At 46.7% G+C, this 17,189-nt stretch overlaps 2 protein-coding genes across 2 annotated transcripts; both read right to left on the bottom strand.

Moving 5' to 3' along the window:
- Positions 1-10,976: 10,976 nt before the first annotated feature.
- MBLAC1 (metallo-beta-lactamase domain containing 1) lies at positions 10,977-12,128 on the bottom strand. Its single transcript, XM_027527459.1, has one exon. The coding sequence runs from the start codon at positions 12,060-12,062 to the stop codon at positions 11,271-11,273; it is 792 nt and encodes a 263-aa protein (XP_027383260.1). The 5' UTR covers positions 12,063-12,128; the 3' UTR covers positions 10,977-11,270.
- Positions 12,129-12,699: 571 nt separating this feature from the next.
- On the bottom strand, positions 12,700-17,071 carry CNPY4 (canopy FGF signaling regulator 4). The gene is made up of 6 exons (XM_027527458.1): positions 16,817-17,071; positions 14,764-14,890; positions 14,569-14,665; positions 14,210-14,332; positions 13,569-13,686; positions 12,700-13,476 (listed from the first exon to the last, which is right to left on the bottom strand). Exons 1-6 carry the CDS (start codon positions 16,929-16,931, stop codon positions 13,337-13,339), a joined length of 720 nt encoding a protein of 239 aa, XP_027383259.1. The 5' UTR covers positions 16,932-17,071; the 3' UTR covers positions 12,700-13,336.
- Between the last annotated feature and the right edge of the window lie 118 nt (positions 17,072-17,189).

Genomic DNA, 17,189 nt, shown 5'->3' with positions numbered 1-17,189 from the left:
GTAGATATAATGGTCATCTGAGTTAAATTCACCCATTCCAGTCCATTTTAGATCGCTGATTCCTAGAATGTCAACGTTCACTCTTGCCATCTCCTGTTTGACCACTTCCAATTTGCCTTGATTCATGGACCTGACATTCCAGGTTCCTATGCAATATTGCTCTTTACAGCATTGGACCTTGCTTCTATCACCAGTCACATCCACAGCTGGGTATTGTTTTTGCTTTGGCTCCATCCCTTCATTCTTTCTGGAGTTATTTCTCCACTGATCTCCAGTAGCATATTGGGCACCTACTGACTTGGGGAGTTCCTCTTTCAGTATCCTATCATTTTGCCTTTTCATACTGTTCATGGGGTTCTCAAGGCAAGAATACTGAAGTGGTTTGCCATTCCCTTCTCCAGTGAACCACATTCCGTCAGATCTCTCCACCATGACCCGCCCATCTTCGGTTGCCCCACGGGCATGGCTTAGTTTCCTTGAGTTAGACAAGGCTGTGGTCCGTGTGATCAGATTGGCTAGTTTTCTGTGATTATGGTTTCAGTGTGTCTGCCCTCTGATGCCCTCTCGCAACACCTACCATCTTACTTGGGTTTCTCTTACCTTGGACAATGGGTATCTCCTCATGGCACTCAATATGCCAGCAAATTTGGAAAACTCAGCAGTGGCCACAGGACTGGAAAAGGTCAGTTTTCATTCCAATCCCAAAGAAAGGCAATGCCAAAGAATGCTCAAACTACCGCACAATTGCACTCATCTCACATGCTAGTAAAGTAATGCTCAAAATTCTCCAAGCCAGGCTTCAGCAATACGTGAACCGTGAACTTCCAGATGTTCAAGCTGGTTTTAGAAAAGGCAGAGGAACCAGAGATCAAATTGCCAACATTCGCTGGATCATTGAAAATGCAAGAGAGTTTCAGAAAAACATCTATTTCTGCTTTATTGACTATGCCAAAGCCCTTGACTGTGTGGATCAAAATAAACTGTGGAAAATTCTGAAAGAGATGGGAATACCAGACCACCTGACCTGCCTCTTGAGAAATCTATATGCAGGTCAGGAAGCAACAGTTAGAACTGGACGTGGAACAACAGACTGATTCCAAATAGGAAAAGGAGTACATCAAGGCTGTATATTGTCAACCTGCTTATTTAACTTCTATGCAGAGTACATCATGAGAAATGCTGGGTTGGAAGAAGCACAAGCTGGAATCAAGATTGCTGGGAGAAATATCAATAACCTCAGATATGCAGATGACACCACCTTTATGGCAGAAAGTGAAGAGGAACTAAAAAGCCTCTTGATGAAAGTGAAAGAGAAGAGTGAAAAAGTTGGCTTAAAGCTTAACATTCAGAAAACGAAGATCATGGCATCTGGTCCCATCACTTCATGGGAAATAGATGGGGAAACAGTGGAAACAGTGTCAGACTTTGTTTTTTTAAGCTCCAAAATCACTGCAGATGTTGATTGCAGCCATGAAATTAAAAGACGCTTACTCCTTGGAAGGAAAGTTATGACCAACCTAGATAACATATTCAAAAGCAGAGACATTAATTTGCCAACAAAGGTCCGTCTAGTCAAGGCTATGGTTTTTCCAGTGGTCATGTATGGATGTGAGAGTTGGACTGTGAAGAAGGCTGAGCGCCGAAGAATTGATGCTTTTGAACTGTGGTGTTGGAGAAGACTCTTGAGAGTCCCTTGGACTGCAAGGAGATCCAACCAGTACTTCCTAAAGGATATCAGTCCTGGGTGTTCTTTGGAAGGACTGATGCTAAAGCTGAAACTCCAGTCCTTTGGCCACCTCATGCGAAGAGTTGACTCATTGGAAAAGACCCTGATGCTGGGAGGGACTGGGGGCAGGAGGAGAAGGGGACGACAGAGGATGAGATGGCTGGGTGGCATCACTGACTCGACGGACATGAGTTTGAGTGAACTCCGGGAGTTGGTGATGGACAGGGAGGCCTGGCGTGCTGTGATTCATGGGGTTGCAAAGAGTCGGACACGACTGAGCGACTGAACTGAACTGAACTGAATAGATAGCTCACACCCAGATCCCTCCCCTAGTACTTCTGTTTAGTGACTGCCTCAGGCCAGAGATAAATAAATCCCCAAACACTGGTAATCAGTCTGGAACTCAAGGTCTGTCCCCCTAATCTAACCCTTCTGCTTTTCTTAGGATAATAACTAGGATGCGTCGTGTTCATGCTTTTTGTGCATCACCTCATTTCAGCATCATCAGCCACTCTATATGGCACTGGATATACCATCTGAGACAGGATAAGAATCAGAATGGTCACAGCGCTTTTCCCAAGGCCATGTTGCTAGTAAGTGGCTAAGGCAGGATGTGAACTCAGACCTGCCCTCTCGATGTCCTTCTCCCAGGACTCAGGTGTCATCGCCTTCCCAGATCCCTATACTGACAGATCTTCCACCAGAAGGACCATGTGCCCAGTGACATGGAGAAGCAGAGAAAAAAGCCAAAGCTGAGCAAGTGGTTAGAGATGAACCAAACCACAGTAACTAATAACCTGGTTTACTAATATATAAGCTGCACAACTCTAACTTTAGCCAAGTAACCTCACAGCCAATGAACAATCCCATCAATAGACTACTTCATCCAACAAATGAGAATACACATTTTTTCCCATGGTCACATAGAACATTCACCAAGATATACCACATTCTGGGTCACAAAATGCATCCAAATAAATTTAAAAGGTTAGAAATCATGCAGTGTCTGTTCTCAGACTGCAATGGAATTAAACTAGAAGTTTCAGTAATGGAAAGATAACTGGACAATCCAAAATACATGTAGATTAAACAGCATGCTTCTTAATTCATGTAGATCAAAGAAGAAATCGCAAGATAAATTTTAAAATATTTTTAATTAAATAAAAGTGAAAGGACAACTTGTCAAAATTATCAGATGGAACAAAAGTAGTGCTTAGAAGGAAATTCATGGCACTGAATATGTTTATTAGAAAAGAAGAAAGATATAAAATCCATAATCTAAGATTCATTAGGAATCAGGAAATTTGACTGAACTGAATTTCCTAAGATTCAATCTTAGGAAACTAGAAAAAGAAGGGTAATTTAATTCAAAGTAAACAGAAGAAAAGAATGATAAGTATTAGAGCAGAAATGAATGAAATCAAATATAGAAAATCAATACAGAAAATAAACAAAACCAAAAGATCAATAAAATTGACAAGACTCTAGGCAGACTACTAAGAAAAAATTAAGAAAAAGGAAATTACTAAAAATTACTAATATCAGAAGTAAAAGAGTGGATATCACTACAGATCACATAGACATTAAAAGGATAATAAAGGAAACTCTATCTCCACAAATTCGTTAACCTAGATGAAATAGACCAATTCCTTGAAATACACAATCTGCCAAAACTCCAATAAGAAAAAAATAGACAATCTGAATAGGCCTATATCTATTAAAGAAATTGACTTGACAATTAGTTACCTTCCAAAACAGAAAACACCAAGTCCAGATGGGTTCACTGGTAAATTCTTACCAAACATTTAAGTAAGGAATTATGTCAATTTTCTACAATCTTTTTCAGAGGATAGAAGCAGAGAAAATATTCCCTAACTTGTTCTATGAGAGCAGCATTTCCTAAATACCAAAATAGACGAAGACGTTACAAGAAAACTACAGGCTTCATGAACAGACTTGCATCTGACCAAATCCCACACCCATTCATGATTTAAAATAAAGCCTCTAAGTAAACTAGAAACAGAATGAAACTTTCTCATTGTGATAAAGAATATCTACCAAAAAACTAAAACCTAACATTATACTTGGGCTTCCCTGATGGCTCAGCAGTAAAGAATTCACAGGAGATGTGAGTTTGATCTCCTGGAGAAGGAAATGACAACCCACTCCAGTATTCTTGCCTGGGACATCCCATGGACAGAGAAACCTGGTGGGCTATAGTCCATGCGATCACAAAAGAGCTGGACATGACTCAGCAACCAACCAACAACAACAACAACATCATACTTAATGGAGAGAAACTTGAATCTTTCCCACCAAGATCAGGTACAAGGCAAGGATGTCCCCTCTCACCACTCTGTTTCCACACCGTGAAATAGAAGTCCTTGATAAGGCAATACGGTAAGAGAAGGAAATAAAGGTTTTCAGATTGGGAAGGATGACAAAACTGTCTTTGCTTGCACATGACATGATTATCTATGTAGAAAATCTGAAAGACTTGACAAAACAAACATAAAAATCCTAGAACTAATAAATGACTGTAGCAAGGTTACAAGTTATACATTTAACATAAAGTCAATTGCTTTCTTATATACTAACAGTGAAAAAACAGAATTTAGAAAAAAAACAAAAACATTATCACTGACACTAGCAACCCCCAAAATGAAATACTTAGGTATAAATCTAACAGCATATATACAAGAGCTTTATGAGAAAAATTACAAAACTCTGATGAAGTCAAAGAAATAAATAAATGGAGAAATATTTTGTGTTCATGGACAGGAAGAATCAATGTTGCCAATATGTCAGTTCTTCCCAACTTGTTCTACAGATTCAATGCAACCAATCAAAATCCAAGGAAGTTACTTTATGCTGCTGCTGCTGCTGCTAAGTCGCTTCAGTCGTGTCCGACTCCGTGCGACCCCACAGACAGCAGCCCACCAGGCTCCACCATCCCTGGGATTCTCCAGGCAAGAACACTGGAGTGGGTTGCCACTGCCTTCTCCATTGTGTGAAAGTGAAAAGTGAAAGTGAAGTCGCTCAGTCGTGTCCGACTCCTAGCGACTCCATGGACTGCAGCCTACCAGGCTCCTCCATCCATGGGATTTTCTAGGCAAGAGTACTGGAGTGGCTTGCCATTGCCTTATCCGAAAGTTACTTTATAGACATTGACAAACTTACTCTAAAGTTTATGTGACACAGAGAACAGACTTGTGGACACAGTGAGGGAAAAAGAGGGTGGGGCAAACTGAGAGAGTAGCACTGAAACATACACATTACCATCTGTAAATCAGGTAACTAGTGGGAAGTTGCTATGTAATGCAGGGATTTCAATCCAGTGCTCTGTGACAACCTAGAGCGATGGGATGGGGTGGAGGGTAGGAGGGAGATTCCAGAGGGAGGAGACATATGTACACTTATGGCTGATTCATATTGTATGGTAGAAACCAACATACATTGTAAAGCAATTATCCTCCAATTAAAACTTAAAAAAATAAATGAAGCTTATATGGAGAGGCAAAAGACCCAGAATAACCAACAATACTGAAGGAGAAGAACAAAGCTGGAGGACTGACCCTACCCATCTTCAAGATATATACTAATGAAGATGGTGTGGCATTGGCGAGAGAACTGACAAGCAGATCAATGGAACAGAATGGAGAACCCAGAAATAGATCCCCATAAATACAGTCTGATCTTTGACAAAGGAGCAAAGGAAATACAATGGAGCAAAGATAGTTTCTTCAACAAATAGCGCTGGAACAACTGGACAGTCTCAGAAAAAAAAAAAAGACTCTAGACACAGATCTTACATTTTCTACAAAAATTAACTCAGAATGGATTATACCTAAATGTAAAATTCCTAGAAGGTAACTAGGAAAAAATCTGACTATTTTGGGTATGAAAAGTGAAAGAGTTAGTTACTCAGTCATGTCTGACTCTTTGCAACCCCATGGACTGTAGCCCGCCAGGCTCCTTTGTCCTTGGAATTTTCCAGGCAGAAATACTGGGGTGGGGAGCCATTCCCTCTTCCAAGGGATCTTCCTGACCCATGGATCAAACCCAGGTCTCTCTTTACTGTCTGAGCTACCAGGGAAGCCCACTTCAAGTATGGTGAATTCTTTTTAAACACTATCAAAGACATGATCCATGAAAGAAATAATTGATAAGCTGGAGTTCATTAAAATTAAAAACTTCTGAGTGGTTCAGTGGTAAAGAATCTGCCTGCCAATACAGGAGACACAGGTTCGATCCCTGGTCTGGGAAGATCCTACAGGTCTCAGAGCAACTAAGCCCGTGCACAACTACTGAGCCTGTGTTCTAGAGCCCACGAGTTGAAACTACTGAGCTCTACTACTACTACTACTACTGCCACAACTACTGAAACCCACACACTCTAGAGCTCATGCTCTGCACACGAGAAGCCACCTCAATGAGAAGCCCATGCGCTGCAAGTAGAGAGTAGCCCCTGCTTGCTGCAACTAGAGAAAATGCCCGCACAGCAATGAAAACTCAGCACAATAAAAAAGAAATCAAAATTATTTTTTAAAGATTAAAAACTTCTGTTCTGCACAACATAATGACAAGGAAATTATTAACAGAAAATAAGTCACAGACTGGGGTAAATATTTGCAAAAGACATATCCTGTAAAGCAACTTTTATTGAAAGTATATGAAGAACTCGTAATTCAACAATAAGAAAAACAATCCAGATTTTCCTGGTGGTCCAGTGGTTAAGACTCCGTGCTTCCACTGCAGAGGGTATAGATTCAATCCCTGGTCAGGGAACTAACATCCCACATGCCACATGCATAAGCAATCCAGTTTTTAAAATGGGCCAAATACCTAAACAGACACCTCACCAAAGAAGATATATAGATGGCAAATAAGTATATGAAATGATGTTCCGCATCATATGCTACCAGGGAAATGCAAATTCAAACAACACTTGACACCACTACACATCTATTAGAATGGCCAAAATTCCAAACACTGACAATACCAAATGCTGCAAGGATGTGAAGCAACAGGAACTTTTTCTCACGTTGCTGGTGGGAATAAAAATATACAGTCATTTGGGAAGATAGTTTGGTGGGTCTTACAAATCTAAATATACTCTTATCATAAGATCCAATTATTGCACTCCTTGGTATTTATTCAAAGGAGTTGAAAACTTAAGATGACACAAAAACCTGCACACTGATATTTATAGTAGCTTTATTCATAACTGCCCAAACTTGGGAAGTAAACAGAAGTCTTTCAGAAAGTAAGTGGGTAAATAAGCTGTGGTACATCCAGACCAAGGAATATTATTCCACAGCCTAAAGAAGTTATCAGGCCATGAAAACACGTGAGAGAACCTTAAAGGTATATTGCAAAGTGAAGGAAGCCAGTCTGAGGCAGCTGTATATTATTGATTACAACTTTATGACATTCTGGAAAGGGCAAAAACTATGGAGATAATAAAAAGATCACAGGCTGCTGGGGGCAGGGGTGGTGGTGGGCAGAGATGAATAGACAGAGCACAGAGGATTTTTCAGTTTAGTTCAGTTTAGTCGCTCAGTCGTGTCCGACTCTTTGCGACCCCATGAATCGCAGCACACCAGGCCTTCCTGTCCATCACCAACTCCTGGAGTTCACTCAAACTCACGTCCATTGAGTCGGTGATGCCATCCAACCATCTCATCCTCTGTCGTCCCCTTCTCCTCCCACCTTCAATCTTTCCCAGCATCAGGGTCTTTTCAAATGAGTCAGTTCCTCACATCATGTGGCCAAAGTATTGGAGTTTCAGCTGCAGCATCAGTCCTGGGAGAAGGCATAAAGGACTGCCTTTATTAATAATAAGAATGTATATAACAAAACACAGGGATTCTCTGGTGATCCAGTGATTAAGATGGCAATTTCATTGTTGGAGCCCAGGTTTGATCCCTGGTTGGGGAATTAAGATCACACAAGCCATATGACACAAAGGTGGGGGGTGGGGGAACAAACAGAAACAGACTCACAGATATAGAGACCAAAGTAGTGGTTATCAGTGAGGGAGGTGAAGGGGGAAGGGAAAAATAGGGGTATGGGATTAAGAGAACCAAACTACTAAATACAAAATAAGTAAGCAACAAGGATATACTGCACAGCACAGATGAATACAGCCATTTTAATAACCTTAAATGGAGTACAACTTAGAAAAATACTGAATCATTATGTTCTATACCTGAAACTAGTATATTATAAATTAACTAGAATTCAATTTTAAAACTTAAAAAATACAAATAGAACTAGAATAACCACACACACACACCCTCAAAAGAAGGGGAACTTGCTATCACCAACTAACCTATTGTGATACGCTGCAACAGAAAAAATGGCCACAAATTCCTTACAGCTGCTTCTATCAAGATGGAGAGGCTATTTCCTCATGCCTGAATCTGGGCTGGCCTTATGACATGCTTTGGTCAAAAGAATGTGATGTAAGTGATGTACAATTTCTCAGCCTAGACCTCATGTGGCCTTGCAGCTTCTGCTCCCAAGGGACACAACAAGGAGAGGACATTTCCAGAAATAATGACCAACACCAGGTATTACCTAATGCTAAGTGAACAATACAGAGAAAGCACTGCTAGAGTTTAAAATAAGGTTGAGGGGAGGGCAGTACAAAAAATAAATAAATAAAAAAATAAAATAAAATAAGGTTGGCAAATTCAGGGGAGGTTTTCTGTAGGAGATGAGAAAGCTGAGCCTGGGTGTTTGGGATTGGTGGGTGTTTGAGATTGGCGCAGAAGAGCAAGAGGACTGGAGGGTGGGGGCGGTGGGTGGGAAGAGAATCAAAGGCCTGTAGGAGAGGTGGATGTGGGTGTCTGGAAGGCAGCAGGCCCTCAGCCAAACTGGAGCGGAGAGTTATTCTTGGAGAGAACCAGGCAAGAAAGTTTGGATTATTCTGCAGCCAATGTCTGCCACTGATTTGTGAGCAGAGGCAGTTAATCATATAGGTCAAGTTTTCCTGTTTTCACAAAAAAAGTTTGAAAAGAACAGTCACTCTGGGCCCAACCCCCTAATATCTTTAGCACTTTTTCCCTCACCATCAGCCCCCTCCCCACACCGTCCTCACTGCCTGTCTCTAAGGGTTCAGTGTTTGTATCCATTCAAGACTCATCTTGTAAACAACTGAAAACACAGGACAGCTTAGGAAAGGAGTTGATTAGCCCAGGTGACTGATGAGTTAAGCAGCAGATCTGGCTTCCACTGCTCTCACTGGTCATCTAGTCTGTTTCTCTTCACTGCCCACTTCTGCCCCCTACCGTTCAGCTTCATTTTCAATCCCTCTTTGGTGGCCCCAGCAGCAGTGGGCTCCTCCAACAAGGAGGCAAGACGACTCATCCTCCCATGTCAGTCTTGCAGGAAAGAACGGGACTTTTCACTCCTAGATCCAGCAAAACCACTAAGATTACTAAGATTTAGTAGGTGACCCTTCCATCCTGGAGACAATCGACGTGGCCAAAGGGATGTGTTGCTCTGGGTGACCAGCCCTGAATCAAGGGCAGGATACCTATGCTCCAGTAAATAATTCAAGACTGGAACTTCTACCTGTAAAACTTGAGCACACAGTTCTAAAAAGAAACCCGTCCCCTCCTTTCTCATCCTCCCATGCAGCCCTGAAGCTAGTGGAATTACATACCGTGCATCAGATGGGTCCTCCGATGGCCATGGACACCACTCAGGGCATAGTGCTGCACTGGTGTGCACACAGCTGGCCCCTGTGTTCCCTCCACATACCAGCAGCCTCATGACAACTGGTGGCCCATGAAATTGGGGATTCGGGCTGCTGTGGCTGCACTGCTGGCCCAGGAGCCCTGCACTCTGGTGGTCATCAAACTGGCCAACACAGAATACAAGTCGGTGTACGGCAGCGACTGGAACGCCCTCCAGGTGAACTGGTTCTCCTGAGCTGCCTTTGCGGACCATGTGGCCTTTGTGGACACTGAGAAATGACCTCCAGCCCAGTCTTCCCCAACAGCATCCACCCAGGGAGGCTCATCCTCCACAGTGAAGTGGACTTTGTCCTTTCCTTCCTCTCCCCAATCTAAACACTTCTGTCCATGTTGGGCTGTGTGGACAAAGGGCCCTGGTACTGGGACACAGTTATGAGGAGGACCACAGCCACAACAGGACTTCTGGAATAAAGGCAGGTGCCATCAAGTTCAACCACAATGGCTTTCAACCTAGTTGTTGCCTCACTCCAACCCCCTTCTCCACTCAGAACAAGAGTGATTATTTTAAAACATAAATGACCAGGTCAACAACCTGGTCTTGTGTGTCAGTATAAAGCCAAAGCTTTCAATCTCGGTACAAAATCAAAACCTCTCACCATGGTCACCAAAGCCCTGCAAGACGGTGCTGCCGAACTCTGCAGCCTTTTTTTTACTGCTCTTCCCCCATGCTCTGTAACCCAACATCAAGGTCTTCTTACTGCTCAAGTAAGTCAAGCTTGCCTGGGGCCTTTATATCTGTGCCTGGAATGCCCCTCTCCCACATGGCCAGCTTTTTCTCATTCAGTTCTCTCATCAGGCACCACCTCCCAGAGGCTTTTCCTGACCATTCTCCCACCCCAGCATTCTATCCCCTTCTCACCCCGCCATTTGCTCATATCACTAACCAGAACCTGGAATTATTTAGCTTACTACTATTGTTGTTTACCTGTCTCCTTGAGTTTGTCTAATTGCTCACTGCTGTACCCCCGAGAGCTTGAGCCATGCTTGAGATACTGCAGGTATGTTAACAAGCATTCGTTGAACAAATGAATGACAACTTAAAGTCACAGGACTCCAATGATCCCTCTCTGCCCTGCACCTTCTCACAGCAAACTGCCTCCTCTGAGAAACAGGCAATGTATTGCAAAAGTGTCCCCTTGTTGCAGTTGTTGGATTGTATCTGCATAATAATCACTATGGATGCTTCACTTTTACGTTATGTGTGCATGCTCAGTTGTGTCCAACTTGTTGAGCCCCATGGACTGTAGCCTGCCAGTCTGCTGTCCACGGAATTTTCCAGGCAAGAATACTGGAGTGGGCTGCCATTTCCTACTCCAGGGCATCTTTCTGACCCAGGAATCCAATCCAAGTCTCCTGCATCCCCTGCACTGGCAGGCAGATTCTTTACCACTGCGCCACCTGAGGCACTCACATTTACACTAGGGCAGTATGATTTTCTTTCCTTTAAAAAAAACTTTTAATTGGAATATATTTGAAGGGCAGCATGGTTTTCAATGCAGTTTCTACCTTTATTTTGGAAGACCCCCAGAAACATTCTATTTCACTAATGACGGCTGAGAGATGACACAGAGCTGAGTCCTTGGTCCTAGTTTGGTCAGAGACACAATGATACTGGTGACAGCTGTGGCAAAAGCACTCTGTCCTCACTGGAAAACTGGCCTCCTGGAAGAGACTACCCATGACTACTATGACACGTCATCTTGTCTCTTGGACGTTCAGTTCCTCCGTTGGGGGGTGGGAGATGGGATCACTGCAAAGGATCCAGTCAAGACTGGGTTTTATCCGTGCACCGTGGGCTCCTCTCCGTCACGAGATCTGGCTGGCTCTGTCTCTGGCGCCGAGGCTTCCCTTATCACCCTAAAGGGGGCTCCGTGACCAGGCACGACCACGTCGGCAGTGCCCAGGATCCGCTTTCGGCTGTGCTTCTGGGCCACTGGGTCTTCGCTCAGCGCCTGCCACGAGCCCTCGTCCCCATCACGTTCAAACACATCGCCCACTACCATGACGGTTCCCAGGGCCGTGCCAGCCACCAGCACGCTCACGTCCCGCTGGCCACCGTGGCCGGGTGTGGCCCACACCTCGAGTCCCGGCCCCAACCGCAAAGGCCGCTCCTCACCCAGTCCGTGGGGGAGGTAACGGCCCCCAGGGAGGCAAAAGTCGTGCGAGACCAGCAGGGCCGCCCCGGGAAACAGCCCCAGGTTCCCGATGTGGTCCGAATGTCCGTGGGTCCCCACCACCAGAGTCACGTCTCCGGGAGCCACGCCCTGCCCCGCCAGGGCCCCCAGGAGCGCCTCGCGAGCCCAGGGGCCCGCGGTGTCCACGAGGATGGGGCCCCGGGCCGCCTCCTCTAGGGCGGTCTTCGCCTCGTAAGGCTGGGGCTCTCGGTGGCTGGAGGCCGGGCCCCAGGCCTGGGGCAGGACAAGGGTCACGGAGCCGTCGGCTCGCACAGCGTCGCCGACCCCCTCGGGCTCCGCGTAGCCTTGCAGCAGAACCACCACAGAGTAGGGGTCGCCGGGCACCAGCAGAGGGGTCTCCCCGGGCAGCGGCTCGGTGCGCACTAGACCGCTCATGGCCTGAGAGGGATCAGCTGAGAAGGGGGCTGTGGGTGACTGTCCGCTCCCTTCAAGTTCCCACACTCGCCCGGCCTCCGCCGAATGGTACCTTCCAAATCTCAGTTCCTACCCTCCTCACACGCTTAAATTGGCATCGCCCAATTGAACTTCGGCGCGAATCCGCCAGTCCCTCAGCGACTTCGGCCACCGCCCCGCTCGCGTGTGAGGTTCTCAACCGCAACCCCGGGGATGTCGTAGTTATTTCCTTTTCTCTAACCTGAGCCGCTCTCCACCTTGGACCTAGCTTTAGCGCCTCTCAGGATTTGCCTCACTTCGAGGAAAGAAGTGACAGTGGAAAAGCGAGAGGGAGTTTGTCTTTTGCGAGCTCCCGTAACCCAAATATGGCGGCCCGGGCGGTGCCGCGCACGGAATTTTATCCGGCGCGCTTTCGGGCATGCGCAGACCGGGGCTACACAGACGCCAGCCTGAAACCGGTCTCAGCCCGCCGATCCCTGCCAACCTCCTAGGCTGCAAAATTACAAAGCACCATTAACTTCTGACAGGCCGGCGGCAGATGGCCCTCCTCACCGGACGCTGCTGTTTATCGGGCAGCTATGATGCGTGCGCGGCAGTTGTTTGGAATTTGGGATCCAACTGATATTAAAAAAAAAAAAGTTTACTAGCGTTATAGAAAATTTGGCACCTTTGATGTTACATGGTCGTCTATCGGTGAAATTACTACGAAGTAAACCAAAGTGTCTACCCCATCTGACCTCATCTAACTTGTCAGTATCGCCCTGTCCCCATCCAGTGTCCCCTTCCCGTTCACAGATTGTTGGCATGTAGCCTCCTAGATGCCAGCAGTGTGTACAGGTTGTTCAGAACGTCCATTCTGGCTTCTCTTTTAAGAATCTAAAAACAGACCTTCGAGGGGCAAAGTGATTTTGCCAAGGTCCACTGCTCCTATGCCCAGCTGACCTCTGGGTCCTGTGGAGGAATAGTGGAGATATTCAAATAACTCAATACTGTCACCACACACACCTGAGAAGGGGCTGAATGGCATTTAGAGGACTCATCTGCTGAGGCCGGGCTTCTATCTACTGCTTCCACCTTTCTCTCCCTAGCCAGGCCATGCTACACCACCAGGATCCTGCCTGAGACCAGATGGGAGAGAAGAGCTACAAGCTGTAGGGTGGGGTCACTCACACATACACACACTCTTAAAGCTGTGGGGCAAGGAGAGCTCAGACTCTCCATGACCCCTGTCCCTCCTGGGGGCTCAAAGGCAAGGGTCAAAGATCCTCTGGGTCATGCTGGGAGTGGACCGGTGTGTTAGTCATCTCCTCCTCCTCCTGATCTTGCTCCTCCTCTTCAGTCTTCTCTTGCCCATCTGTGATCTTCTCCTTTCCAGTCCAAGTTTCCTGTAGACACGCTAGGTTGGGTAATAGAAAATAATTTAGATATTAGTCCTGGGGGGCAGAGAGGTTGTAGCCTGGCAAGAAAGGGGCCAGCTCCCACGCTTACCAGTTTCAGAAGCTGGAAGCACATGACCTTCACAGAGAAAATGCTGTAGGGGCTGTTCCTGATGGTGGAAGTACCAATCTCCCACGACGTCTTCAAACTGCTCCAGCATGGTCTCACACTGGTCAAGTGGAAGGGTCAGAAGGGTTTCTACTCTGCTGTTCTGTGCACACCCTCCTCCCTGCTCTTCATTCCCGGTCTCCACTTTGGAGAGGCAGGGAGCCAGGCAGTTAAACTTGGGTTATTAGATTTGTGGTCCTTTTTCATCCAACAGACATTTATTGGCACCTACCCTGCCAAGTAAGTTATTAAGCTCCGAGTCTCAGTTCCTTGCCTGTAAAATGGGAAGTGGTAATAGTATCTACCACATCAGGTTGTTGTGAGAGTAAAATGAGGCAGCAGCTGGAAAGTATGTGGCCCCAAACCAGGCACACAGTAGGTACTCAATAAATGGCAGTATATATTCTTAGCCTCCATTATTACTTCTTTTTTTTTTTTTTTCATTATTACTTCTTGATATGCTCCTGGGCCCACGTTAGTCAATGGCAGAGTCCCTGCTTTGCTCAAAGATGGACCTCCCTAGGATTGAGTTCCCCTCTCAGGTTCCCTTCTCACCTCCCTGGGCAATGTAGCATCCAGCCTACCTGCTTCTTGAGGAATGTGACCTCCACGCTGGGCTCGTCCCACAGCTCCAGAGGGATCCCCAGATCCACCTTCACCCCCTTCTGCACCAGGCCTTTCAGTGTCGCCATGGTCTGACTCTGCCCCTGAAAGATGGGAATTTGAGCTCAGTCTAGTCCCCTGCCCCACCTCCTCCCCTTTTTGCCAGATCCACTTTGTCATCTACTGGAGACTCTAGTGAGTGCCACAGGGATGAGGCGAGTCTACCATGGGGAGGGGACACTCCAGAGCTGGAAGAAGATGGGCAGACTTCGTGAGGACCTCAGGGGAGACAGGTTGTAGTTTCTGAAAGGTGGGATCCTGCCCTAGAGTAGAATCTGACCTTGGCGTATCTCAATGAGCCCTTGCGCTCAGCGTGAACACTGTAATCCAGGATCCGCTCACACAAATTCTCCAAGGCCTCTTCCAGCCTTGTCTCTCTGTGGGAAGAGGGGAAACAAAGACTCCCTGGATGCTGTGGGTGCTCCCAGGGCTCTTCAGAGGACTGGAAGGTGGAGGAACATTGAGAAGGACTCACGAAACGCTGTAAGGGATGTGTCTCTTCCTCTTGCCTGTGTCCAGCACCTGCCCCAGCTCCAGCACCTCTCGAGATCGGCCAGTACGACTCAGCTCTTCCTGTAGCTCCAGGCTCAGGAGTTTACATACTAGATGTCCAAGGGGATGTGAAAAATAAACAAACATACCAGCACCTCATTCTGTAGATGGCAGCAGAGCCACAGTGGTTATGGGTGCAGGCCCTGGGGCCAGACTGGCAAGGCTGGAATCCTGACTCAGCCACATAGTAGCTGGGTGACAATCCTGCTGGGTCTTTGTTTCTTCACCTCTAAAACGAAGTGCCTCCATCACAGGGCTGTGGTGAGGATTAAATCAATCTATGTAAAGCCCCTAGAATAGTGCCTGGAAGGTGGTGAACACTGCATAAGTGTTTGCTGTTTCCTGCCGTTATTTATTGAGCTCCTTCTGGATACACAATAGCAATAAAGAGAGCAATAGACCCGTGATCCCTATCCACAGGACACTGCCAGTGTCACTGGGGGCAGATAAAAAGACGATGACAGTATTTTGTAATGGACCCTACACTGGGGCGGGGAGGGGATGGAGATAAAACCAAGAGACTTAATCTCACTGGGAAATGCAAAATTCCTTCAACGGTCATTCATTGACTTCCTACTAGCCTGTGATTTCCTCAAGGATGACTATTGTGTCTCTTCCACCACTGTCTTTCCAGTACCGGTGGGTCCCAAGAAAAGGAGTGGCCTATACAGAAGTGCCAAGCAAACTCACCACAGGGGCAAGTAACAAAAGTATCTCACATATGCCTATGGCACTATGCTAGGACCAGGGAGACATAGGTACTCTCCTTCCCTCCAATGCAGTGAGAGGTGACAGATAAGGAAGGAGGCTTCCAAAGGTGGTGACATTTAAACTGGATGTTGAAGAACCAAGTACAGAAGAGTGAGGATCATTCCAGGCAAAGGACAAAAACAAAGTGCAATGGCACAGAGGAGCAAGAGGACCAGGCAGTTTCAGTGACCACTGACAAGTTCAGTGTGGCTGAAGCATGGGCACTTTGGGGATGGGAGGTAGGGTATGGAAATGTAAGAAAGATGAAGGCTTGTAACAAAGAAAGAGACTTGAATGATGTGCCAAAAACGTTGAGTCTAATCACAGTAAGAGGCCTGAAGAGGTGTTAAAGCAAGGAGGGACTCTACTGAGCCTGTGTTTAGAAAGACTGACAGGTGTAGCGGGTTAAGAGTGAGAACACAAAGGAAAGGAGCGGTTAGGACCATGTCATGAAGAACACTGATACTGAAATGCAGGGTGGAGTAAGGCAAAGGGGAATAGAATCCAGGAAGAAATTAAAGCCAGGAAGGCAACAAACTAGGGAACCAGGGCGTTCGATGGCTCAGCTCTGAGGTGCCCCCTCCCAGCTGGTCCCACAGATGCAGCTACAGAAGATGCTGCTCGATGAAAAACCCACACAGTACACACCCTCTGCAAAGCCTCACAGTTATGGGAACCTCTCCCAGTTGTTTGGCCACCTCTCTCTTTTATGAGCTTCAAAGCCTGATTTATTCACTCTCAAATTCCCGCAGGAGGGCGTAGGGCCTATAATTTGGGAGCGTCTCTGCTGGGGTGGAGCAGAGGATATCTACGAGGTAATGAGCCTGACAGCCCACTCCTACAGGCTCTTCAGATTTAGCTCTGGTCCTTTGGGGGAAACACACGCACACACACAGAGAAGATGCTGATTGGAGTGGGCGATCGGGCCGATAGTCTCTGAACTACAACTCCCACAAGCCACTGGGGCCCAAACCAGCAAGAAAAAGCAGGCTCCCATTCTGGATGTCTCATGGGAATTGGAGTGCCATAGTTTGCGGGTAGCGCTAATACGTTCCCTCTGTTGGCCCCATTCGAATTCCATCAGGCTCCATCAGAACCTCCCTCAGGTCCTCAAGGAGGTCGAGTGACCCACCCATCACGTTCCATTTGGTCTGGCCCAGACGAAGGAGGTAGGGCAGAAGGCTGCGAATAGGGGCTACTCCATAGGGGCTACTCCCTTTAGATACCTTCGCATTTGCTGGGCAAGCGTTCTGTGTCATCCTCCTCCTCCTTCGGCGTCCCAGCCCAAGCACCGTACACAGTCAAAATGAAAAGCAACGTTCCCAACCGCACAGGTCCCATGACCAAGTGCCGTCCACAGCTAACCACCCCTCGCTTTCAAACCAACTTCGAGCAGGCAGCGGGCCCTTTAAATCGCCAGGCGGTCGGCGGCAACTTTAATCCAGCCTGGCATGGGAGGCGCACGCGCAGTGCCGCCTCGAAAGAGGGCGGGGCCTCGCTGCGCTCTGGGCTTCCCCACCTGGTTTTGTGGCGCCTCCCGAAGGTCCTGGCCGCCGGATAGTGAAAGAATAAACTGAAGTAATTACAGCGAGAGAGTGT

The sequence above is a fragment of the Bos indicus x Bos taurus genome, chromosome 25 (genome assembly GCF_003369695.1).
Source record: "Bos indicus x Bos taurus breed Angus x Brahman F1 hybrid chromosome 25, Bos_hybrid_MaternalHap_v2.0, whole genome shotgun sequence".
Taxonomy (NCBI): domain Eukaryota; kingdom Metazoa; phylum Chordata; class Mammalia; order Artiodactyla; family Bovidae; genus Bos; species Bos indicus x Bos taurus.
The sequence above is the reverse complement of the archived record's forward strand: the minus strand, read 5'-3'. Positions and strand labels throughout refer to the sequence as shown.

Coding starts and splice junctions, on each gene's coding strand:
- MBLAC1 (XM_027527459.1), bottom strand. CDS start 12,062: ATGAGCGGTCTAGTGCGCACCGAGCCGCTGCCCGGGGAGACCCCTCTG.
- CNPY4 (XM_027527458.1), bottom strand. CDS start 16,931: ATGGGACCTGTGCGGTTGGGAACGTTGCTTTTCATTTTGACTGTGTAC. Junction 13,687..14,209: donor TCACATTCCTCAAGAAGCAG/GTAGGCTGGATG, acceptor CCACTTGACCAG/TGTGAGACCATGCTGGAGCA. Junction 13,477..13,568: donor GCTTCCAGCTTCTGAAACTG/GTAAGCGTGGGA, acceptor TACCCAACCTAG/CGTGTCTACAGGAAACTTGG.